Here is a 27,047-nt window from a genome sequence, read left to right as displayed (position 1 = left end):
AATTAGAATTATTATTTACAAATACAGCTATATTGACGGGAAACAACAATCTTAAGGAATTTAATATTTATTTCTGTATTTGTAGTATTCTAATTATTCTGCAAACTAAAACCTTTGTGGTTTGTGTACTCCCGTTTTGGAGAGTTAAGCCTTCGTGGCGTTTTGTTGGATATTAAAATCTACGTGATTTTTTACTCCAGTTTGAAACGTGTATTAAACGTTTGTTTGTGTCATTCTTTTACAGAAAAAATGACGACTGAAAGCGAAAACCAAGTTGTTCCGATGGTGACTGCCAACGCATCGACAAGCCGAACACCGGCGTTGGCACCGGCAGAAAAACCCGGAAAATTTTTCGGGATTGATTTCAAGTGCTGGCAGTAGAAGATGTTCTTCTACTTAACTACGTTATGTCTACAGAAGTTCATCAAGGAAGATGTTCCTGATCTGCCAGATAAAACTCCAGAGAATGAACGCTTTCTCGTGATTGAAGCGTGGAAGCATTCTGATTTTTTATGCAAGAATTATATTCTTAGCGGACTGGATGATAATCTGTATAATGTATACAGTAGCGTGGAGACGTCAAAAGAATTGTGGAATGCGCTTGAAAAGAAATATAAAACTGAAGATGCCGGGATGAAGAAATTCGTTGCCGCAAAATTTTTGGACTACAAAATGGTAGATAGCAAGTCTGTTATTACCCAAGTCCAGGAATTGCAAGTGATTATTCATGATCTACTTGCTGAAGGTCTTGTCATCAACGAAGCATTCCAAGTAGCAGCAATGATTGAGAAGTTGCCTCCGTTGTGGAAGGACTTCAAAAATTATTTGAAACACAAACGAAAGGAAATGTCCCTTGAAGATCTCATTGTTCGGTTGAGAATCGAAGAGGACAATAAAGCTGCTGAAAGGAGAGGCCGTGGAAATTCAACAATAATGGGAGCAAATATTGTTGAAGATAACAAAAAGAGGAAGAAGGCTTCTGGTCCGAAATACAACCCAAGCAAGAAGCGGTTCAGTGGAAACTGCTACAACTGTGGGAAAACCGGACACAAATCTACGGAGTGTCGTGCTTCGAAGAAAGACAAGAAAAGGGGTCAAGCAAACATGGTAGTAAAGCATGATGATGTTGATAACTTGTGTACCATGCTTTCTGAATGTAACTTGGTGGGAAATCCTAAACTGTGGTGGTTTGATTCAGGAGCCACTCGCCATGTTTGTGCAGTTAGAGAAGCTTTTGCTACTTATGCTCCTGCTGGACCCGGAGAGACAGTTTATATGGAAAATGCTTCAACAGCAAAAGTTGAAGAATATGGGAAGATATTTTTGAAAATGACTTCTGGCAAGGTCATGACTTTGAACAATGTCCTTCATGTTCCCGAAATGAGAAAGAATTTAGTCTCTACTAGACTTCTTGTTAAGTACGGTTTTAAGTGCGTTTTTGTGTCCAACAAGGTTGTCATTAGTAAGAATGAAATATTTGTAGGAAAAGGTTACCTCACCGAGGGCCTTTTCAATCTGAATGTAATGGTTGTGGAAAATAATAATAATATTTCAGCTTCTTCTTACTTACTTGAATCAAATGATTTATGGAATGTACGTTTGGGTCATGTCAATTATAAAACCTTGCGGAAAATGATTAACTTGGAAGTACTGCCTAAGTTTGAATGCGAAAAATCAAAATGTCAAACATGTGTGGAATCTAAGTATGTTAAACATCCTTATAAGTCAGTTGAAAGGAATTCAAATCCTTTAGACTTAATTCACACAGATATTTGTGACATGAAGTCAATACCATCTCGCGGTGGAAAGAAGTATTTCATAATTTTTATTGACGATGGTACTCGATATTGCTATGTTTACTTACTAAATAGTAAAGATGAAGCAATAGACGCATTCAGGCAATACAAAAATGAAGTTGAAATGCAACTTAACAAGAAATTAAAAATGATAAGAAGTGATAGGGGTGGTGAATATGAATCTCCTTTTGAAGAAATATGTTTAGAATATGGAATTATTCATCAAACAACAGCCCCTTACACGCCCCAATCTAATGGGATAGCGGAAAGAAAGAATCACACATTAAAGGAGATGATGAATGCGTTATTGATAAGTTCTGGTTTGCCACAGAACTTGTGGGGGGAAGCCATTCTTACGGCTAATCGAATATTAAATCGAGTGCCCCATAGCAAAACACAATCCATTCTATATGAAAAATGGAAAGGAAGGAAGCCCAACTTGAATTATTTTAAAGTGTGGGGGTGTTTGGCAAAAGTGCAAGTTCCTAAACTCAAAAGGGTAAAGATAGGACCGAAAACCGTTGATTGTATTTTCATAGGATATGCGACAAATAGTAAAGCATATCGATTTCTGGTTCATAAATCAGAAAATTCTGACATTCATAATAATACGGTTATAGAATCAGATAATGCTGAGTTTTTTGAAAATATATATCCGTATAAAAAGGAATGTGAGTCGTTTGGTGAAGGATCTAAATGACCTCGGGAAGAAACAAAAGAAAGTACATGTAATCAGGAGGATGCAAAATGTAGTAAACGTCAAAGAACGTCTACTTCATTTGGACCAGATTTTGTGACTTTCTTATTGGAGAATGAGCCTCAAACATTTAAAGAAGCTATGATTTCTTCGGAATCATTGTTTTGGAAAGAGGCAGTCAATAGTGAAATAGAATCCATATTGAACAACCATACATGGGAATTGGTTGATCTTCCTCCTGGAAATAAACCTTTGGGTTCTAAATGGATTTTTAAGAGAAAAATCAAAGATGATGGCACTATTGATAAATTCAAGGCAAGACTCGTAGTCAAAGGGTATAGACAACGAGAAGGTCTAGACTACTTTGATACATACTCTCCAGTTACAAGAATTACGTCCATACGGATGTTAGTAGCATTAGCTGCAGTGTATGGTCTTGAAATTCATCAAATGGATGTTAAGACGGCCTTCTTAAATGGAGAGTTGGAGGAAGAAATTTACATGGAACAACCTGAAGGGTTTGTGGTTCCAGATAAAGAAAAGAAGGTATGTAGACTTGTTAAGTCTCTTTACGGACTAAAACAAGCACCCAAACAATGGCATGCGAAATTTGACCAAACAATGTTGTCAAATGGTTTTAAGATAAATGAATATGATAAATGTGTGTACATTAAAAATGTTCCAAATCACATAGTCATTGTTTGCCTATATGTGGATGATATGCTGATAATGAGTAATGACATTGCCAACATAAATGCTACTAAGCGTAGGCTCAATAGCAAGTTTGATATGAAAGACTTGGGAGTTGCTGATTTAATTCTGGGAATTAAGATCCATAAGACTCCTCAAGGTCTGGCATTGTCACAATCTCATTATATTAAGACAGTACTTGAAAAATTCAAGTACTTGGGCTTTAAAGTTGCAAAGACTCCAATTGACGTGAATCTTGCATTAGCAAAGAATAAAGGCCAAAGCATATCACAATTGGATTATGCTCGTGTGTTGGGATGCTTAATGTATATCATGAATTGTACACGACCAGATATAGCTTGTGCTATAAGTAAACTGAGTCGATATACGAGCAATCCAGGCCAATCTCATTGGATGGCAATGAAACGAGTTTTGGGATATTTAGAACATACCCAGAACTTTGAATTGCACTACAGTAATTTTCCTGCGGTGATTGAGGGATACTGTGATGCAAATTGGATCACCGGTTCAACTGATTCTAAGTCCACGAGTGGATATGTATTCACTATTGGTGGAGGAGCGGTATCTTGGAAGTCGTCCAAACAAACATGTATTGCCCGCTCTACAATGGAGGCTGAATTCATAGCCTTAGATAAAGCCGGTGAAGAAGCTGAATGGCTCCGGAATTTCTTGGAAGACATTCCATTTTGGCCCAAACCGTTGGCACCAATATGCATACATTGTGATAGTCAAGCGGCAATTGGAAGGGCTGGGAGCGTCATGTATAACGGTAAATCTCGTCATATACGACGAAGACATAAAACCGTTAGGCAATTACTCTCTAGAGGAATTATCACAATTGACTATGTAAAGTCAAGTGATAATGTGTCGGATCCACTTACAAAAGGCCTAACTAGAGAGGTAGTTGAGAAATCATCAAGGGGAATGGGGCTATGGCCGAGAACAAGTCATTGTGGCGGTAACTCTACCTAGAAGACTGGAGATCCCAAGATCTAGGTTCAAAGAGATCAAACAAAGTCATTAATGACGGTTCAACATTGTCAAATATATGTGCAGCAGCTGTTGAAGAAAGACACACAACACAACACACAACACACAACACACAAACTGAAATCGCTCAACAAATTTGGCTATACATTGCACTCCTTCCTCTCAGCATTTCCATATGATTTTCTGAGTTTCTACTCCTTCGTTCTGCATTGTTTTAACTTCAAACAAAGCAACTGTAAGTGTGATTTGCTACCGAACTTTGTGTTCGCTGAAACACTGGAGTTTGAAGTACCGCTACACCAGTGTGTTATCCGTTCTATCCTGGGAGGAAATAATCCATTACCTTGGGTACTAGGAGGGGATTAAATTCCTTAAGGAAATACTGTAAATTCAGTGGGCTCGAATTAATTACTGTTTCATTACGTTAACTTATATTTTACAGAATTATTATTTACAAATACAGCAATATATTGACGGGACTAACAAAATTACCATCGACATCTTATTGAATGTGTTTATCTGTTTGTTTGAAAGCTATATGTTGTGCCGTCCCTTCATCGTTGATTATCTTTTTGTAATATAGATATTTTGGTGCTATTGCCTACATGTGTGATAAATCTGTAACTCACTGGATTTTCCATCTTTGTTTAGTTTTGTAGTATTTATGTTATTTTAGACAGATTTTGATAATGAAATGTAATGAAGAAGAAAAAAAAGTTTTTAAGACATTTTATCTAGCTTTTTATACATTTCTTACTTGAACCAATAAAGCTATTGTATGGCATGGATATAAAAGGACGTGAAAAGAGCATGAATATGAATTGTTGTTTGATAAACATATGTAAAAGTTAAGTGAATTGGCTGGAGGTATATCCTTCCGTTTTTGTTTGATGTACTACTATGCTTATGAACACATGCTTTTGTATTGCGAAATTTATGGAGTTTGTCTCCATATTGTTTGTTTGGATATAGTCATTAAGTTAGTTTCTGGGTTAATTAGCAATTGGAGTACTCGAGTGCCTACATGTTAAGAAAGGTTTGTTAAAATTGAACAAGTTGTTGTTTGGTTTAGTTGGCGTAGACACAAGTTTAGTAGGCAATGAACTTTTGATAGTTAATTTGAATTAATTGGGCCAAAATCAGAATCATTGGGCCCAAGATGAATAAGCTAGTCCATTACTTATAAATTAATAGATCATCCGAATCCTTCTAGAATAGTAAGATAAATGAATTGGCTAATAATTCCAATAACCGAATCATACCATTTCTATCCATAATAGTATCCATAAATCGTGACCTTCACAATAATTTCAAGCTTAGGAATGAATTACTTTAAATATGCTAGAAAAACTTTAGATATACTTACAATATTAGCCCATGTGTTCATACCCGAACCTTGGATTGATATGTTTAAATAATAAAAGGATCATGTACGCATTCCCGCGTCTTGATACATTTAAATTTATAATAATTATGTTTAACCATGTGTACATTCCGTACCTTGGTTTAACATCTAATTTCAAAGAAGTAACTTGTGTGCGTACCTCATCTAGGTCAAAGTAATTAATAAAATACAATAATTAATTAAGTGGTAATAGACACATCACAACCAGTAATATACAAGCATAGCCAATAATTGATTTAAGCCTTACATAAGTCAATAAAAGCGACCGTGCTAGAACCACCGGACTCGAGGGATGCCTTACACCTTCCCCTCGGTCAACAAAATTTCTTACTCAGTATTCTGTTTTCGTAGACCATAAATAAAGAGTCAAAACTTCCGTTTAATAAGGGATTCAAATAAAGGGTGACTTGGAACACCAAAACTCAATTCCAAGTGGCGACTCTAAATAATAAATAATTCCTTTTCAAAACGTCACTTTAATTGGAAAAACTCTTCTAACTCAGCCTCGTAATAGGGTTGCGGGGAAAAAAAGAGGTGTGACATTAACTATCACTCAGAATCTTCAGTCTCTCGGGCATCAACCCGACATGATGATATGAAGTATCAATGAATGACAACAGAGACTGAAATATGATATGCAAGTGATAGATGTGACTGAGTACAAAATTATAAATTTAAACAAATAGTTCAACAATAATACGACCCATGTGGGTCCCAAAATATATCGGCGCATAGCCAAATCATTATCTTTAATAGAAGTCTCGGCTCAATTTCTCTATCATGTGGAGGATGTGTGGATAATGACATTTATTTAATTATGCAACTCCACGGAATCAATTAAGTCACAATTCCTATGATGCGCGCTCACATGCCCGTCACCTAGAGTGTGCGTCATCTCCAAACAATTTACACAACACGAAATTCGGGGATTTATACCCTCAAAACCAAGTTTAGAAATGTTACTTACCTCAAACCGCGTAATTTCTTACTCCGATATGCCCTTGCCTCGCGAATTGGTCTCCGAAAGCCTCGTATCTAGACACAATTAATTCGATTCAGTCAATACAATTTATTGGCATTAATTCCATATAAAATACTAATTTTCCAATAAAATATAAAAATTTAACTCAAAAATTGCCAATGGGGCCCACGTCTCGGAACCCGACAAAAGTTACAAAATCTGAAAGTCCATTCAACCACTCCAACCATACCAATTTTACTAAATTCCAACATCAACTCGGCCTCCAAATCCTCAAATTTTATTTTTAAATCTCTAGGTTAAAATCCCCGATTTATACCTCAAACATACATAATCTAGTCGGATTATTCGATGATAATTCAATATTATGGTGTAGAAATGATCACAAGTAACTTACCTCAAGTTTTTCGTGAATTCTCTTTGAAAATCGCTCCAAAAACCGTTCTTGAAAGTCCAAAAATGGCAAAAACTCGAAACCCCTTCGAAATGTATACTGTCCAGGGGTTCCGCACCTGCGACTCACTTAGTCGCTTATGCTCGTCTCGCAGGTGCGAGAAACCAACCGCTTTTGCGGTTTGCCAAGGCCTCCACTGCCTCCGCTTCTGCGTGCTCGAAGTCGCTTCTGCGGGCTCGCATTTGCGAGGCTCAGTCCACTTCTACAGAGCTTGCGCTTCTGCGCCCATCCGTCTGCATCTGCGATCACGCAGGTGCAGAAATTTTCTCGCACCTGCGACCATTGCCTCACAGCCCCCTGCCCGTATCAGCGTTTACCAAGCTCGCTTCTGCGAGCTCGCACTTGCGAGCCAAATTCCGTATGCGCGATTGCATTAGTAGGCAACATCAAGTTTCAATTGTTCTAAGTCTAAATTTGATTTGTTAACCATCCGAAACTCACCCGAGACTCTCGGGACTTCAACCAAAACCAACAAGTCCTAAAACATCATACGAACTTAGTCGAACCTTCAAATCACATCAAACAAACGCTAAAACCACGAATCATACCCCAATTCAAGACTGATAAACTTTGAAACTTTCCATTTCTACAAACGACGCTGAAACCTACCAAATCACGTCCGATTGACCTCAAATTTTACACACAAGTCATAAATGACATAACAGACCTATTCAAATTTTCAGAATCGGATTCCGACCCCGATATAAAAAAGTCAACCCCCTGTCAAATCATTTTCAGGACATGCGTCCCTAAGTCCAAAATCACCATACAGAGCTATTGAAATTATCAGAATTCAAATCCGAGGTCATTTACACATAAATCAACATCCAGTCAACTTTTCAACTTAAGTTTTCAATTATGAGACTAAGTGCCTCATTTCACTTCGAATTCCTTCCGGACCCGAACCAACGAACCAGTTAAGTCATAAAATAACTGTAAAGCATAAATTGAGCAGTAAATGGGAGAACGAGGTTATAATACTCAAAATGACCGACCGGGTCGTTACAAAAAATATGTAGGAAGGTTTAATAAAATCAATTTCATAAGAATCCTCCGTATTGGCAATATATTACCACTACATAATGTCCAATACGAAGAAAAAATAAAAGTAATATTAAATAAAATGCATAAAGAGTTGAAATTGAGAAAAAAAAAATCCACGATAATATATTTTTATATAATATTTGAACTATTTTACTACTCAAATAGTAATATTTTTTTAATCTTTTTTTCGTGTAATATTGAAAATAACCCAATTATTAAACAACAACTAGGAAAATATTTAAGAATATAAATATGTGAGAAAGAGATAAAATGGTTGGTAAGAGTCAATACCACTAATGATTCTACAAATATAAAGATCTAAAAGTGAAATGTCATATCAATCTTTTACTTTTTTAAAATAAAATTTATGGTGGATAAAATTATAATTAAGATTAAATATTCAAAACAAGAGACGAACTAATATTAAGATCTGAATCAACATAGAATAAATTATTTTTATGTTAAAATCAAATAATTAAATTTTTTAATTAATTATTTAGTAAGAAAATCCAATTTAATTATTTTTTAAATTCATCATATGAGTAAAATTCTTAATTCAAGTTAAAAAAAAAACTTAGGGTACATAAATTTATTCCATAAAAAAGCGTTAGAACACAAAGTAAAAAGGTTAGTATATTATTAAGAATCAAAATGCTATACAAGTGTATGAGGAAGCACAAGCAAAACTAAATCCTAAACAAGAACAAGTTTTCAAGACTATATTATAAAGAGTCGAACTCTAGTATAATGAGATTATTCTTTGTAGATCCTCCGGCGGAATCGAAATAATATTTCTATGTCATGCATTACTTGCAAATATCATATCAAGAGGCATGACACTCTTAGCAATAATAGTAAGTGGTGTACCAACAACGATGTTATTGTGAGACCACCCACTTTAGATTTGATATACCTCTTCAAACAACTTAAATAATCATCACAAATATATCAAAGCAGAGCAATGATGCTAATTTTATAAGAAAAAATAAAATTGATAATATGGGATGAAGCACTTATGGTTAAGTGTCAAATGATCGAATTAATTGCCATAATTCTAGAGATATATTGGATATTAATGAATCATTTGGTAACAAATTAATGGTTTGAGGGGTGATTTATGTCAAGTACTACCAGTAGTTCCAAAATCGACAAAAGTAGAGACTGCAAAAGCTAGCTTGCCAAAGTTATACTTCTTGCCTCAAACGAAAAAGATTCAACTGACAAGAAATATAAAGTAAGAACAGATCCCGTATTCAATGTCTTCCTGCTTCGTGTTGGAAACGAAGAAGAGTATCCAATAAACGATGATTTGGTTCTTTCTGAATACTTGGTTATTAATCTCAATGGTAATAGTAGTGCATTTAATAAGAGAAATATTTCTATCATTAGATTAAAACGTAATTTGTGCATATCACATGATAGAATTAAAAAGATATCTTAGCTAGCATAAATGAATATGTTAATCAACAAAATAAAATGTTGATTGTAAAATTTTATAGTAAAAATAAAATATTTTTCAGTTTTTGAATCAGCAGAAAATGATACCAATAATTACTACCAAGAAGAATACTTAAATACTTTAATACCAAATGGCCTTCTACCATACATATTTGTTGTCAAGTTTCTTATTTCTTACGTATGTTGGTGTTATTGTATATATAAAAGACTAAGTTAAAATTGATCTTCCATTGTATATAGATCAATTTTGAAGAAAAATATGCATGTCATGCTACTGAAAAACTTAGATACGCCGAATTACTTATGTAATAGCACACAAATAGTATATAAAAGTTTTGACAATAACAACATACATGCAAAAATTATGATACTGGTTAATGTGCTTCCCAGTATATTCTTATCCCTGAATTCAACTTTCGTCTTCCGAAACTAAGGAATATCCTTTTAAATTTGTTTGAAAATATTTTTAGTATGTTTATGTTTTACAAATATAATAAATAAAGCATAAGGACAAACATCCTAAAAATTAGACTATATTTACCGCAATATATTTTCTTGCACGAACAATTGTATGTTGTACTTTAAAGTGGGATATCAAGATCGGCAACAAGAGTTGTGGTTAAGGCAGAGCAACCAACGCATTAGGAGGAAACATACACAAAAAATATTGTCCACAAAGAACTGTTCGTTAAGATACCATCACATTAAATACTTTTAAACTATAATATATAATTATCTAACAAAATTGATCATTTGTGTAAGTTTTGATGATGACCTTTTATTTTTAATTCATGTATGATTATTGTATTATTATACATAAAATTTCTCTCATTAATTAAATATTACTATTCTACGTGCAATAGATACTAGTTCATATTAATAAGAAATAAGTACTTTTTTAATTAGGATAATTAATAAGTTAAAATAGTTGTACAATGAAATCAAAAGCTGGTAAGGTAATATGAGAACTTAAAAAGTGATTTACTGTTATGAAACAAAAGGTGAAGGTGTATTTATAGGTGTATTTATTTTACTTTGCGGGAATTTGGACAGACAAAAGTGCAGGCTGCGTACCCACAAAGAAAAGTTGGGATGGCAACGTCGACGTCGACCGGCAAAACCGGCAGCAGCAGCAGAGATGGGTCAGCTAAAACGATGGTAGCTGATCAAATCACTCAGTCTATTCAGTCCACTTCCAATCTCCTCCATCTCATGCTTCAGTCCTCCCCATCTCAGGCACTTCCTTTTTTTTCTCTCTCTTTCAAATCCGTCATTTTCTAATAATTAATTATTAATCTGTTTGTTTGTGTTCTTGTAGCAAGTGATTTATTTGGTTTTTCCTCTAATAGCTAAAGTGTCTTCACGGATATGCCCAAAAATGCTATATGCAGCTCCATATATAATCAAGATTATAGTTGAACTTCAAGGCAATAAGCTTCTAATTAGGGATTTTTGTCGAATTACTTCCAGCTTTGCTCTATGTATCAGTGTATATTTTACCTCTATTGTATTGTCCCATCCATTTCAATTTATATGACACTCTTTTCATTTGAAGACATTCTAAGTTGTATGATGTCACTCCGCTAAGAATATTGTTCTATATAATCTTTACAATTCTCAATAATTCTAAATCATTTAAAGTTTTTGATCGAATGTTCTGGGTTAAGAATGTTTAAATAGATTGTGGCCCTAGTGTCTACCACGTGTCTTGCTGATAGATTTCTCGATGTTGGTTCAGGCAGAACTGATGAAGCTACCAAAGACTCTTTTTGCTAAGACACCTACAATCAAGAATACAGAGTTGGTATGCAGGACCTCATGTTGTTATAATTTATGAGTTTTAATTAAGATGAACCCGGAGGAAGCCTTCTATTGCTTTAATTTTACTCGTTGCAGGTATTGGAGCAGTTGCCTCAGGTGATTTCAGCATTGGATGCTCATATGGAAAACGGGTTACAAAGGTAAGCCTTTTTCGCCCATTCACGGCATTACAAACTAATGGTTGATGAAGTTACCTTGTTCTTTAGATTTTTTCTTTCAAAGTAGACTTTACATGCATCTCGGTGTTTGTACACAGTTTCAAGGCTTAAATGATCCAGGATTGATTGTAATTGGTATGCTGATCACTACTCAGAAAATTTATTTCCGCTAAAAAGTATACCTGGCCTTTACTTCAGAAAAAGAAAGTAGCTTCAGGGTCTGGAGCTAATTAGGTAATGCTCCAATGGAAAAGTTTACATTGAACAGCTCTCTTTGTAGCGCGAGAGGAAGGGATAAGAGGAAAGATTTGCATTATGTGTAAAGTCTAAAGAGAATGAGATCTTAATATAAATCAGTGCTTCTAGTCTGTTAGGGTTGCATAGAACCTCATCTTTGCAAGTTAGGCATTAAGATGTGATTTACAACTTTCTTTCAATAAATTACTCCAAACTTGCATGGACTTTCACATTTTTAACCATTAAGGTTTGTGTTTAATAGGGTAAAGTAGAACTTTTGCAGCTTCAAAAAGAAATTCAAGTTCTTAACTATCACAAAGAAAAATAGAAAAAGAAAATTAAGGTTCTTTTGAGATTTAAAAGTAGAACTTGAAGCACCTAAAAGAGCTTTTGAAGGTTATGGTGATTGGCGGATAATCATGATTATTCTGTTTTCCTATATTTGGTTTGTATGTTGAGAACTGGTAGAATAACAACCTGAGTGTTGATATTGAGGATCTAATACTTTGGCATCATTTAACCGGATAACTAGATTTAAAGATTACAGTCTTTCCATACTTGTAAGCTTCATAAAAATCTAAAGGATGAAGATTAATGGATAGATGGAAGAAGATGAAATTGACCACAGACTGCACATCAAGCTTCTGAGTAATACATTTTTCTTTCCTTTAGCCGGAATATGGTTTGACTGACACCAAATATTTGGCATAACCGGAAAGGTGAAGGTTGATCTGTCAAGTTCTTCATCTTCTATATTTCCTAGTATGGTGCAATTTCGGTAAATTTTTGTTTACATTGTAAACGGAGAGTGGCATACTTCATTGGCTGAGATAACTCCTTAACAGATATGTCCAATAATAACTCCTTAACAGATATATCCAATATTTGAAAAGGAACACTTTGATCAATCTTGTTCATGCTATTGTCAATCCACTTTCATTTTTGAGCTTTGTTACCATAGTAGTTACTTTGAACCATCTTTAGGGCAAGTTTTAGTGCAATTCCTTGTATAAGAGATGATTATCAGCTAATGATGATGAAGAGGCGATTCAAGACGAGATCAGATATCAGTCTATTTGATGTTAGTTTAGTCATACTTCCATATTGGCAATGCAAATTGCTCTCTTTAAGATGGAAGAATCGTTCTTCCATAAGTCAGTTGTCTTTGATCACTCAATTTTCAACTGTTCTCATGTCAAAGTTAATGATTGCAGTGTTCCGCAGCTGAAAACTGTAATGCAGCTGCTCTCAAACATGGAAAACGGCCAGCTCAAGACCTTATCTAGGGCTCAAGCCACACAGCAGGTATTAGAAACTTTCTTACCCCCCTTCCCCCACCCTCAAAAGGGAATCCCCCCACCCCCCACCCCACCCTGCCCCGGCCCCACCCCAAAGAGGTATCCTCACTCTCTTGTTGGATTATCATTCATTCATATATTATGGGGTTTATCTAGTATTACAACTGAAAAACTACCTAGAGTCGACATGTGTTAGTTTAGACTTTAGACCATTACTGGCACCTCTTTAGTTATAGCTTACTATGGTGCGAAAGTTCAACCACTTAATTGCTTTCAAATTCTTTGTTTACTGGTTGTGAGCAAAATTCCTAACTACCCAATTGCATGAAAAATAAATTTGTGGTGACAGGATTGCACAATACCGTGTAAGTGAGGTCCTTCCGACATTAACAACAAACCCAGTATTGTCCCACAAGTGGGGTTTGGGGAGGTAGATAGTACGCAAACCTTACCCCTACAGTGAATGTAGAGAGGTTGTTTCCATTAGACCCTCGTCACGAGGAAAAATTAGAATAGAGCAGTAGCAACAAGCAGTAACGAGAACAAGATAAAAGAAAACAAGGCGAAAGGAACAACATGTAGTGATAGAAATCTACAATATTAGAATACAAGACTGCCACTAATAGTACTTTTGGTGTTCTAAATTTATTTATTTTAGAAGTTCCATGTCTATGAAGAACCTTTTTTCATTTTTAATTTGTTATTATTTCTCTTTTGGTCAAGCTTGTGCTGTAGGAGACCCTTACGACCTTCCTGGGATTATAGTTTTTCAGATTTCTGGGAGTGATTCTGTTTGATATGGTATTTTTCTATTTTGGATTTAAACTGCTTCAGACATTGTCTCTCGAGCATATACTCTTTAGATGATTTATTTCGAGAACTAGGACAGTGACTGACTTATCTCTTCCACCTATATTTTCAGGAGACTGAATCAGTAAACCAATCTCCAGAAACCAGCTAACATTTTTTTGGGATGATGCAATAAAACCCTGGAACACTGGTCAAGGTTATAGTCATGCTATCCTGATACTTAAATCTCGGATATAAATACAGACTTGGTTGATATCTTTCACCAGTTAGCAGAAGGACTCTTAATGCTTCCGCTCCAGCGATGGTTTGCTTTTAACTTAGAGCTATAATTGTGTGTATACTATATATCCTAGAATTAAACTGAAATTTAATTGCTTTAGTACCTTGGCAAGTAGCAACTTTTAGTTTTCGACTGTAAGCACTAGTTTTTGCTCATATAAAATTTTGGTATTATATTACAGGTGCTCATGTAAGAATAACTTTACTTTCTGATCCGTCAACAGTGTCTATAGTTCTTGTCATTTCTTGTCATCTAAAATGCTCTTTTACTTTGTTTTCTGTGATTCCTAAACAACTTCGTTTGGTCATGCTTTTTGTGATCAATGTCTGCTGAGAAGTGATAAGTTTGTCTCGGTCATGGTCTGCATTGAATTCCCCACATCTTTGGGATCAAGGATCACATACTACTGTTGGATCAAATAATTTTTTTTAGCATTAGCTGTGTTTGATATGATCGAAATTATTTTTATGTGAGAAGTCTTTTGCTGGTGTTTGGTCAGCAGACAATGTTTTTCAAGGGGAAAGCGTTTTCCTTCATTTATGGAACGAAAGTTATTTTCCTACCAACTGTTTGAAGTTTGAACTTGCAATTTCACCTGCTTCAAGCCTCCAAATAATACTAGACATTGTTATTAGTCTTTAATACTTGAAACTTCGCCAAGATATTATTCAACGTTTTTTTGATAAATAAGATATTACTCAATTGCTAATACTATTATTAGTCTTTAATCTATATATTTTTTTAAAATTACTTTATAGGATAATATATTTCATGGAAAGCATTTTTTGTAAAATATTTTTCATGAAAATTGTCTTCTGTTGTAGCAAAAAAGTTTCTTGGCCTTTTATTTTAGCATTTCATTCATAAAGTTTGTGCGTGCGTATTTATTTTTATTGACATCTTAAGCCAGAGATGCGCAATAAAAATCACGTGAATTAATCGAGACACTTACAAACTAATTTCTTCCCCACCTTTATGAAAAAAAAACACAGATTTGAAAACAGTAATTACAATGTGTATATTTTTGACAAATAGGTTTTTTTCACAAATTGCAAGCCAAAAGCCCTTTGCCAAAAGCCCTTTTGTGGAACATTTGGAATTGTGAGCACCCAATTGCACTTTTGTTCCAAACATTCCCCGAAAAAGTAAGTGAACCAACACGCAATACAACAACAACCCAGTATAATCCCACTAGTGGGATCTGATGATAGTAGTTTATACGCAAACTTTACACCTACCTAGGGTAGGGAGGCTGTTTTCGATAGACAAATAGATTTTTTCCACAAATTGCAAGCCAAAAGCCCTTTTGTGGAACATTTGGAAGTGTGACCACCCAATTGCACTTTTGGAATAGTGTGTACGTAGGCTTTGTCCCTACCTAGGGTAGTGTGTACCAGACCTTATCCCTACCCTTGGGCAGAGATACTATCTCCGATAGACCTTTGGCTACCTCCCTTCAAGAAACTCCCCAACTTATTTTTGAAATTACTCGAACTTACAAACTCTTGATTAGAACTGGAGCGTGCTCACCGCTCCAGCAACGAACAACACGTAGTACTTGAAAATAAAAGGACAAAAACACGTTATATCTTCTTTTTTATTTCCTTAAAAGAAAGCAACACGTGAAGTAGTGCTATATAGCCACTATATAGAAGAAAGATTGTTGTCACTATCAAACCTAGGAGACAAAATCATCTGACAACAAAAGCAGCCCCACACAAATAAGAGAAGCAAAAACTCGGCGAGTCGACCTCTTTCTTCCTCAAGTCTCAACTGCCGATCCATTTCTGATTTTGATGGCTTCTTTAACTTTGCCATCGTCTTATTCAACTTCCCTCTCTTCTTCCTCTACTTGTCTCTTCTCTTCTTCTTGCTCCTCTCTCAGACTCAGACACACAGCCTTCGTTACCAAACGAACCCGGCTTCCCAGCTACGTAGTAGTAAGTACTAATTAACTTCCTCATTTTTCTTTCTCTCATTTGTTTGTCATGGTTAATTTCATTTATCTAAGCTTTGTTATTGGTTGATGATTAGTCTAAAAAATAAATTCAATGTAGTCATATGTAGTTATTCATCAGTCAGTCATTGACTTGAGGCAGAATTTCATGACCACTTTCAGTTAAACTAATTTGGTTATTGATCTTTTAGATGGAGGAGATGTAATGAAAGTAATCCTTTTTTTTTTTGGTTACTGTCTCTCTTTCCCCCCCTTTTCTCATAGTTTCTTATTTGGTTCTTGTTTATAAGTTATGACAAATGATTATGATGTGTAACATGTAATTTCCACCACCCTTTATTTTTATTATTATGCTTCTCTACTTTACTCGTTCTTTCCCAAAATAGTCATACTATAACTACTTGAACAATTTTTCTTGCATAAAAAGTATTTACCTTAAAAGAAATTGTGATTAGTGTACTATATATATATATATATATATATATATATATATATATGAAATTATAAAGTACCTAAAAATATCTCTAAAAGATTATGATATATTAATGATTAGTTTGTTATAACTTTGTACTCTGAATGCTGCCATTCTTGGAGTAGAAACTTTTACTGTTTGTCTATAGTTTGGAATAAGAGACAAAAGGTCTATCTCTTTGAAGGCAAAAAGACTTTCTTTTTCTTCACTTTGTCAAATGTCCTATTTGGTTGGTTCAAGGTCTGTGGAGCTAATGCAAATTAAACTTGTTTGTTTTATTAATGCTTGTCCATTTTTTTGTCTAAGAATTGTGAAATCAATAAGCCAGTGGATGAGAAGCCTATTATTCCAATTATTAATGACGAGACACTTTCAGCATTCTTGCAAGCGAAACGCTTACAGAATGCAGTTAAAAGTAACAGCACCAAGCTGAAGATATTTTCCGGAACTGCAAATCCTTCACTTTCTCAGGTAAATAATTCTATATATGACTATATGATGGACTTGGGGGATGCCTAGTTATCAGTAATGCCATATACTGACATTGTCTTTGATGTCACTATAAGGTCTTTCTGTCCACTTTTTGTGATCTCCCACTTTACTTTCTGTCCACCTTTTGTGATCTCCCATTTTAATTTACTTTTGTGTAACATTATCCCTATTCTCTTGAATGACACTGGGATCCTCTTATATATTCTCTGTAAATTTTGAACGATGAAAGGTTGGCTGTTACATTCAATATTTTCCAAGATTCTAAGTTGATACTTCGATAGACAGGTTGTTGACTTGTATCACGTAGTATCCCAACCTCTTCCCCACCCGAAAAGTTGTATACTGTTGTGTGCTTTGATGATGGAGCTTCTTAAGGACAAGGGTGGAAGTATAAATTTGCTCGGTTTCATTTTATGTGACATCACCCATTTCATTTTATGTGGCATTGTTTGACTGGGCATGATGTTTAAGATGTTAACTTGATAACTTATATGTGGTCAAAAAAGAGGGAAATATCACATCAAAGTTAAAGTGTGAATAACAACAACTATTACGCCTCAGTACCAATCAAGTTGCGGTCTAAATCCTCACTGACCATGTTTCTTCATTTAAACTCATATCATCCATAATCATACCAAATATAAGCAAAAGTAATACACACACACACATACATATATATATATATATATAAGGTTAAGATACTCCTAGTAAAGCATCAGAGCTATATAAACGTGCTAACATGACAAACATATTCCCAACTAGTTGATATACACCTATATTGATCTTTTTCTTTCATTGTTCCCTATCTTAAGCTAATTCTGCATGGATTCCAAGAAATTGTAGGTCTTTCAAGACAGAATAGTCTTATGAATTTGAATCCCGGAAAAAACAACTACACCTCAATTCCAAACTCAAGTTCGGATTGGCTATATGAATCACTGACCATGTTGCGCCACTTAAGCTCATCTAAGACCAATTTAAATTTTGAAAAGTGGTATAGAAATAGAATGCTAAACATTTTGGAGCTTCCTATATGGAAAGAGTGTCTTATAAATTGGAACATAGGGAGTAAGTTATTTTAAGACTTTGTTGCTTCTCCTTTTTCTTTTGTGTGTGGGGGGTGGGGTGGGGTATTGTGATGGGGGATATATGAGGTCTTAGTAGCTTAGTTTGTCATCATCTAACGTGTCAAACAAATACACATGACGTGTACTTGTCACACGAGTAAAAGGTCACTAAATCATGTGGAACTCCCTGTAACTGTATATTTTTCCTTCCCTTGAGCTTATTCCATTGTGCCTACATGGTTATAGTTTGTTATTACAGAAGATGGTTTATGTTTCAAGGTGGACACTGTTGCTTCAATTTCTCTTTCCTCGTGAAGTAAAAACTGAATTAACTGATATATTTCATACTCCAATTGATTGCCAGTCTTTTAAAGATTGTATGGGAAGTGAAGTAGAAATGCATTTTATTCAGTTTAATAATGTTAAGGATTACAGCAAACAGCCCCCTCCCCTCTCTTCTTTGTGGTCTTAATTTTCCGGTCCTATATATCAAGGTGATGAAAATTGAAATTAAAAAAATTAAGCAGGAAGACCAGTGAAGAAGGATGATGGATAACAAAAAAGAAGGATAATTGAGTAGTATTTCTTCATTTTACTTTTTTCAAAAGTTGCCACCGTCCTTATCTATGTCTAAAATGTTTAGTTGCTGCATGAATTGTTATTCGAGCTGTGAAATCCATTGAAATACTGTCAACTTTTATTTCATACTTATTTTCTCAGCTGATGCAGTCTTTTTCTTTATCGCTTAGGAAACTGCTTGCAACATGGGGCTTGAACTGGGAAAGATCAACATCAAGCGCTTTGCTGATGGTGAAATTTATGTCCAGTTGCAGGAGAGTGTTCGAGGCTGTGATGTTTTCTTGATTCAGCCCACTTGCCCTCCAGCCAATGAAAACCTCATGGAGCTTTTGGTGATGGTAGATGCATGCCGAAGGGCTTCAGCCAAAAGAATCACCGCGGTGATTCCATATTTTGGATATGCCAGAGCCGATAGGAAGGCAAGTTTCTTTTGTGTGCAGATTTTATGTTTGTTTAGTTTTCATATTTTTTGACTCCAAGGAGTTATCACTTGTTGAAAAGAAAAGGAAACGATGTTTGCAGCTTCTGGTCTTTGACATAAATAAATAATTAACAAAAAGGAACATTTTAAGTAGGTTTTTATTTATCATATTTTTTATGGCTTCAGACACAAGGTCGTCAATCCATTGCTGCCAAATTGGTTGCAAATATGATAACGAAAGCAGGTGCAGATCGTGTTCTTGCTTGTGATATTCACTCTGGGCAATCCATGGGCTATTTTGACATTCCAGTGGACCATGTGTACTGTCAGGTAATCTTTCAGTATGTTAGTATCATTAAGAACTGAAAATTTATTTAGCTGATAGGCAGTTTGCCTTTTCTGTACATGCTAGCCTGTTATCCTTGATTACCTTGCTAGCAAGAAGATTTGTTCCAATGATCTGGTGGTGGTCTCTCCTGATGTTGGAGGAGTTGCTAGAGCACGTGCTTTTGCAAAAAAGTTATCTGATGCACCTTTAGCCATTATCGACAAAAGACGCCAGGGCCACAATCTTGCTGAGGTATTTTCAGAGCTGGAGTTTGCGATTTCACACTTAATACAGTTTTCATCTCCTGTGGCATTCGGTTTCTTAATTTGATAAATATATGAGGTAGATGTATCCCAGTTACATCAGTGTGCTTGGTATTCCTTTTCCAGGTAAGTATGGGAAAACAAAATAGGTGAGACAAAACCTTTTCATAGTCTGATTTGGCTTGAGACCAAAGTGTTGGTCTTACACTTATTAGAGATGCCTGTACAAGCTGGGGTCTTTGGAGAGTTAGAAAGCCAGTGAAGAAAATCTGGCTAATGTTTCCTGCCGGTATTTTTGTGGTGCATATGGATATAAAGAAATCACAGGTGTTTTGTTGGATTTCTAACTCGCAACCACTCTCTGAAAGCTAGGTGTTTGACTAACCTCTTTTGCTGGTGCAATGTGCACAAATTCAACTAATATGCAATGGAGCTAATCTTAATTGCATTTTTCGTTGCATCCTCTGATGCTATCAATTAAAATACTTACCCTTTAAAAAAACACATGTGGGGATGTAGTTCCACCACTATATCATACTTTAGTCCCCGGTGTCGACCTAGCCAAGTTATGGACGAGCCAAGCAAGTTTCTTTTTCGTGGAATCCTAACTTCTTGAAGCCCTTTCACTCCTAATTCTGTTCTTTTTCCACTTTTTAAGGGATTAAAGGAAGGTAGAAGAGGCCCCCCTGATTTTTTGGGGGCCCTCTCTTGCCACTGAGTTTAGGCCCCATGATAAATGCTCTGTAAAAGATCTTTATGACTGGTAATTCGATAGTGGGTGCAATGAAGTTTCTTCCGTAAGGTATTCCATGTAGTTGAGCAATATAATCTTTAAACATGAAGTTATTCTTTCCCATATATTGAAGGAAATTTTTCGTCTTAATTATGTTTATCCTTGTGTGGATCTAACTTGGGTTCTACTATTAACTCATTATATTGGCCGAGTCCGAGTCATCTCATGTGTTAGTTTACAGATATGTATAGTGTAGTCTTGTCCCACATTGAAAGAGGAATAATATCTCCTTGTAGTGTATAGCTATAAATAGGGACATCTTGTATTGTATTTATCATCCAATATCAATAACATATTTTCTCCCGTGCTTTCTCACATGGTATCAGAGCATTAGTGAGAAAAGATCGTTGTGCGTCATTCCAGCGTTAAATGGGAAGAAAGAACTTAGTCATCGTGCAATTTTTCCGGTGACCTAAGGCTTGTCTAAGTGAAAGTCACTTTCTGTCGGTGTTGTGCTAAAACCAATACCACCACGAGGTAGATCATCCTCCGACGACCAACCCCTGAGATTTTATCCGGCAGAAAAGCCGCCACGCTCCTCCACGCGCCGGCAACAACTTTTTCGGCGAGGGTTTCGGCCATTTTTTCGCGAAGCTTCTTCATGACAGTGTGCTCTCCTCAAAATTCCGAGCCTACCTATCTAATTCAAATCAAATTCCGACCACTTTTATATTTTTCCGGCGGGAACAATGACCTTTCCGGCCATTTTTTTGAAAATATTTCTTCAGGATAGCTTGCTCGCAAAGGAATTCCGAGTCTATCCATCCTGGTTACGACAAATTCCGACAACTTTGGAATTTTCCGGCGAGCTACAGTGTTTCCGGCACAGATCAATGATCTGTTTTCCTGCTGTAAACAGTGTTTTTCAAGCTATTTCTTCAGTTTTCTCACAGGAGTTACTTATTTCCACTATTTCAAGTTAACCCTACTACTACAAATTGTAGCGATATGGGAACCGATGCTTTGAATAGTCGGATGGTTTCTTTAGCAGAGTATATTGAGTTCCTTCAGTATAAAGCATGTAAGCAGACATCTTCTGAGATAGCTTCTGTTGTTCAAACAGGTAATATCGTGACTTGTTTCTCCCAATCTTCATCCTCTGAGTCTTGGGTCATTGATTCAGGTGCATCAGATCATATTTCTGGTAACAAATCTCTTTTCACTACTATTTCGTATTCTCAATCTCTTCCAAAAGTCACAATGGCCAATGGGTCTCAAACCATGGCAACTGCAATAGGTCAAGCAAGCCCACTTCCTTCCTTACCTTTAGATTCAGTCCTTTATGTTCCCAATAGTCCTTTTAATCTTATAGCTGTTAGTCGCTTAGCCAAATCACTTAAATGCGCTGTTTTATTTCTTGATGACCATGTTTTTATACAGCAATGCAGTACGGGGCGGATCATTGGTACCAGGCGTGAATCAAACAAACTTTATTACCTTATCCTTGCTAAATCATATGGACTCACATCTTGTCTTCCTTCTACAACTTGTCCAGTTACTGATTCACCAGATTTATTACATAAACGGTTGTGACATCTTAGTTTGTCAAAACTTCAGAAAATGGTATCTGATTTATCTCACTTGTTAGCTCTAGAGTGTGAGTCATGTCAGCTCGGTAAGCATACCCGCTCCCATTTCCCTCGGCGTCTTGATAATCGAGCAGAGTCACCTTTTACTTTAGTCCATTCGGATGTTTGGGGTCCTAATCGGGTTAGTTCTACCTTGGGATTACGCTACTTTGTCAGTTTTATTGATGATTATTCCAGGTGCACTTGGATATTTTTGATAAAAAATCAATCTGAGTTGTTTTCTATTTTCCAGACCTTCCACGCTGAAATTCAAAATCAATTTGGAGTTTCTATTCGCACATTTCGTAGTGATAATGCCCGAGAGTATTTGTCTTCCCCATTTCAGCAGTTTATGAAATCTCATGGGATTATTCATCAAACATCTTGTCCCATCTTGTCCGTACACATCTCAACAAAATGAGGTAGCTGAAAGAAAGAATAGACATCTTATTGAAACTGCTCGTACACTACTCATACAATCTCATGCTCCGTTGCGTTTTTGGGGGATGCAGTTCTTACATCTTGCTATCTTATTAATCGTATGCCATCTTCAGCTATCCAGAAGCAAGTTCCATTCTCTGTCATGTTTCCCCACTTACCTTTGTTCTCTCTTCCACCCCGTATCTTTGGAAGCACTTGTTTTGTCCATAACCTTACTCCAGGAACAGATAAGTTAGCTCCTCGTGCTCTTAAGTGCGTATTTCTGGGTTTCTCGAGAACACAAAACGGGTATCGATGCTACTCTCCTGACCTCCAGTGGTACCTTATGTCCGCTGATGTTACCTTCTTTGAAACCCAATCATACTTCACAGGTTCAGGTCACCACTTAGATATTTCTGAGGTACTACCAGTTTCATCTTTTGGAGATTCAGTCACTCCAGCTCCACTACCTACAGCTCCAGTTGTAGCTCCACCACTTATAGCTCTAGTTGTAGCTCCACCACCTATAGCTCCAGTTCCACCACCTACAGCTCCGGTTGTAGCTCCACCACCTATAACTCCAGTTCCTCCACATAATCCAGTTCAACCTTATGCAGCTCCACCACTCTTGACTTATCATCGTCGTCCACATCCAGCATCAGGCCCAGGTGATTCACGCCCCGCATCAGATTCTGCACCTACTGCGGACTTGTCTCCTCTTAGTCAACCAATTGCACTCCGCAAAGGTGTACGATCCACACTTAATCCTAATCCCCACTATGTTGGTTTAAGTTATCATCGTCTGTCGTCACCTCATTATGCTTTTATATCTTCTTTGTCCACTGTTTCTATCCCTAAGTCTACAGGTGAGGCACTATCTCATCCAGGATGGCGACATGCTATGATTGACGAGATGTCTGCTTTACATGCGAGTGGCACTTGGGAGCTTGTTCCTCTTCTTGCCGGTAAGTCTACTGTTAGTTGTCGTTGGATTTATGCAGTCAAAGTCGGCTCGGATGGCCAGGTTGATCGACTTAAGGCTCGTCTTGTTGCAAAAGGATATACTCAGATTTTTGGGCTTGATTATAGTGATAGTTTCTCTCCCGTGGCTAAAGTAGCATCTGTTCGTCTCTTTTTGTCTATGACTGTTGTACGCTATTGGCCTCTTTATCAGTTAGACATTAAGAATGCTTTTCTCTACGGTGATCTTGAGGAAGAAGTTTATATGGAGCAACCACCTGGTTTTGTTGCTCGGGGGAGTTTAATGGTTGTGTGTGCAGATTGCGCAGGTCACTATATGGTTTGAAACAGTCCACTAGAGCTTGGTTTGGTAAGTTCAGCACAATTATTCAGGAGTTCGGCATGACTCGTAGTGAGGCTGATCACTCTGTGTTTTATCGGCATTCTGCTCCTAATCTGTGTATTTATCTAATGGTTTATGTTGATTATATTGTTATTACTGGTAATGATCAGGATGGTATTACTAATCTGAAGCAACATCTCTTTCAACACTTCCAGACTAAGGATCTGGGTAGATTGAAGTATTTTCTAGGTATTGAAGTCGCTCAGTCTAGCTCAGGTATTGTTATTTCACAGCGGAAGTATGCCTTAGACATTCTTGAGGAGACTGAAATGATTGGTTGCAGACCTATTGACTCTCCTATGGATCCGAATGCTAAGCTTCTGCCTGGACAGAGGGAGCCTCTTAGAGACCCTACGAGATATAGGAGGTTGGTTGGCAAATTGAATTACCTCACAGTAACTAGACCTGACATTTCTTTTCCGGTGAGTGTTGTAAGTCAGTTTATGGATTCTCCCTGTGATAGTCACTGGGATGCAGTTGTTTGCATTTTTCGGTATATAAAGTCAGCTCCAGGCAAAGGATTACTATTCGAGAATCGAGGCCACGGGCAGATTGTTGGGTACACAGATGCTGATTGGGCAAGATCACCTTTTGATAGACGTTCTACGTCTGGATATTGTGTTCTAGTAGGAGGTAATTTGGTCTCGTGGAAGAGCAAGAAACAGAATGTAGTTGCTCCATCTAGCGCCGAAGCCGAATATCGGGCCATGGCTATGGCGACGTGTGAGTTAGTTTGGGTCAAGCAGTTGCTCAAGGAATTAAAGTTCGGAGAAATCAGCAAGATGGAACTAGTGTGTGATAACCAAGCTGCTCTTCATATTGCGTCAAATCCGGTGTTTCATGAGAGGACTAAACACATTGAGATCGACTGTCACTTTGTCAGAGATAAAATACTTTCAGGAGATATTGTTACAAAATTTGTAAAGTCGAATGATAAACTAGCATATATTTCACTAAGTCTCTTACTGGTTCTCGTATTAGTTAACATGTGTAACAAGCTCGGTACATATGATGTGTATGCACCGGCTTGAGAGGGAGTGTTAGTTTACAGATATGTATAGTGTAGTCTTGTCCCACATTGGAAGAGGAGTAATATCTCCTAGTAGTGTATAGCTATAAATAGGGACATCTTGTATTGTATTTATCATCCAATATCAATAACATATTTTCTCCCGTGCTTTTTCACATCATGCATGCAAAGAAACTAAACTAAATCTTCACAAAATAATTTAAGTGATGTAAGGACTGCTGCTGCAGTGATCTCTCGCAGTATGCCTGATCTAGGCCAATGTTTAATGAGATTAAGACATCAAATAATTTTCGTCCAGTGGTCTTTTAGTTGTTGTCTGCATTTGTCTACAATGGTTCTATACTTTCCACCTCTATTTGTTTCTATATTTTCATGTATCGTTTGCTCTCTTGTGTGTGAATCATCAACCAAATTTTTTATTTATGTTTTATCACTTTCACCTTCTAGAATAAATAATAACTATCCACCTAAATAGGCAGAAGCCAGTAGCACACATGCTTCATAGTCTATGAATACAAAGAACACGAGTCAAAGAGTTTTCATTGTACTACACAAAGCAATAAAATGTGATGAACATGTTTAAGTTCTAGGTGCTAGGATCAGTTTCATTTTTTTGGTTGCTTTTCATGCATCCTATTGTGTCCTTGACTCCATGTCTTGTTGTTGCTTACAGGTTATGAACCTGATTGGTGATGTTAAAGGAAAAGTTGCAGTCATGTTGGATGACATGATTGACACAGCAGGTGGGCTAGATTACATATATTGGACACTCTGGCTAGCCACTAACTGGTCCTGATTTTCTCTTCTACCGTTTCGAAGAGATGTTAATGTCAACTGTAGTGATTTGAGTGTCCTTCTTTATTCGTTGCGTGGAAATATGTTACCTTCTATTATCGTCACTCTTAAGTTTGTGAAGTGTCTCAACAAGAACTTCCATCACAGTTTTTACATAAATTTCCTTAAGTTTCTGTTGCTCTTGCTCTTAGGGACTATTGCCAAAGGTGCAGCACTTCTGCACGATGTGGGAGCAAGGGAAGTTTATGCATGTTGTTCACATGCTGTTTTTAGGTAACATTACTTTGCTTTTGTACAAATATGTGAAAATCTTAGATATATTTTGGAGTAAGCTTTCAGCAGCGTTGTCATTTTGGTAAATATGGATCCATTTTTACGCACGTGATTGTATATGGTGTTTTAACATGCAGCAGGACTGTTGCTGTGTGAAAATTGTTCTATCCTTTTGGTTGTCCATGAATAATGGCTTTTCAGGGTTAAATTCCACTTTTATTGCAACAGTAGCTATTATGGAATGGGAGCATGGTTGATCCCTGTGCAAATATGGAATCACCATACTTATTCAAACTGACATATTAGTCTTCTGTCCATGTGTTGTGGAGTTAGAACTGATAATTGGTGCGAGATTATCCAGCATTACCTAATACAAGAGAAAAACTGGTGTAGTAGTCTTTTGTAGTTTCAAAGATTAGATAAAATGATTTCTAGATGTAGAGAATCCCATATGGGAGTAAGTTCAAATCATCATGTAAATATCTTCTCTCGAACATCATCCATATCGTTCAAAGCAAATTTAGGTGTTGAATTGGACATTATGGCCTTATGGGAGGTCTACCTTGTGTTAGACTTGTACAACATTGATGTCAAGACTAGACTTATGATGGCTCTTTTGTGTCTACTGCATACAAATGCTATTGCTCTCTTTCTCTGGCTTTCAACATTTCTGATAAGTTCTTTAGACTGGTTAGTAATTTAGTCATAATGCATATCGCTTGCTGTTGCCTTTATTAATCAACTGTTGCTTATTTTGTGATGGCAGCCCCCCAGCTCTTGAAAGGTTGTCAAGTGGCCTATTTCAAGAGGTTATCACTACAAACACAATTCCAGTGATGGATAAAAACTATTTCCCACAGCTGACTGTTCTTTCAGTTGCAAACCTTCTTGGTGAAACAATTTGGCGCGTGCATGATGATTCTTCTGTGAGTAGCATTTTCCAGTAGGTAGGAGTACAACCCCTCATTTACGCCTTCTGATTCACTAACTCGCTTGTTTAGCTTCTTCGTGCAACATTTTTCTTCAGAATTTTTCTCCCTTATTTCACTGGATCCTCCAATGGCATGAAATTCCTTTTACTTTCTCTA

General features: G+C 36.4%; 2 protein-coding genes and 1 long non-coding RNA gene across 5 annotated transcripts; all 3 read left to right on the top strand.

The window, feature by feature from the left end:
* The first annotated feature begins 274 nt into the window (after window positions 1–274).
* Window positions 275–1,283, top strand: LOC138894998 (uncharacterized). Its single transcript, XR_011409183.1, has 2 exons — window positions 275–491; window positions 969–1,283. It is a non-coding gene; the product is annotated as an uncharacterized lncRNA (long non-coding RNA).
* Window positions 1,284–10,626: 9,343 nt separating this feature from the next.
* LOC104105907 (tobamovirus multiplication protein 2B) lies at window positions 10,627–14,379 on the top strand. Of its 2 annotated transcripts, XR_688455.4 has the most exons (6): window positions 10,627–10,770; window positions 11,273–11,338; window positions 11,431–11,495; window positions 12,965–13,055; window positions 13,772–13,849; window positions 13,971–14,379. XR_688455.4 is itself a non-coding variant. In XM_009614338.4 (5 exons), exons 1-5 carry the CDS (start codon window positions 10,627–10,629, stop codon window positions 14,007–14,009), a joined length of 405 nt encoding a protein of 134 aa, XP_009612633.1. In that variant the 3' UTR covers window positions 14,010–14,379. The 2 variants fall into 2 exon arrangements, 1 of the variants encoding a protein (XP_009612633.1); XM_009614338.4 differs by lacking the exon at window positions 13,772–13,849.
* A 1,421-nt stretch (window positions 14,380–15,800) lies between these two features.
* Window positions 15,801–27,047, top strand: LOC104105906 (ribose-phosphate pyrophosphokinase 1-like). Of its 2 annotated transcripts, none has more exons than XM_070177700.1 (8): window positions 15,801–16,075; window positions 16,874–17,038; window positions 18,876–19,124; window positions 19,313–19,456; window positions 19,539–19,706; window positions 25,565–25,634; window positions 25,878–25,959; window positions 26,726–27,047. In XM_070177700.1, exons 1-8 carry the CDS (start codon window positions 15,935–15,937, stop codon window positions 26,904–26,906), a joined length of 1,200 nt encoding a protein of 399 aa, XP_070033801.1. In that variant the 5' UTR covers window positions 15,801–15,934; the 3' UTR covers window positions 26,907–27,047. The 2 variants fall into 2 exon arrangements, with proteins under 2 accessions (XP_070033801.1, XP_070033800.1); XM_070177699.1 differs by having other exon boundaries at window positions 15,801–16,078.

The sequence above is a fragment of the Nicotiana tomentosiformis genome, chromosome 6 (assembly GCF_000390325.3).
Source record: "Nicotiana tomentosiformis chromosome 6, ASM39032v3, whole genome shotgun sequence".
Taxonomy (NCBI): domain Eukaryota; kingdom Viridiplantae; phylum Streptophyta; class Magnoliopsida; order Solanales; family Solanaceae; genus Nicotiana; species Nicotiana tomentosiformis.
The sequence above is the reverse complement of the archived record's forward strand: the minus strand, read 5'-3'. Positions and strand labels throughout refer to the sequence as shown.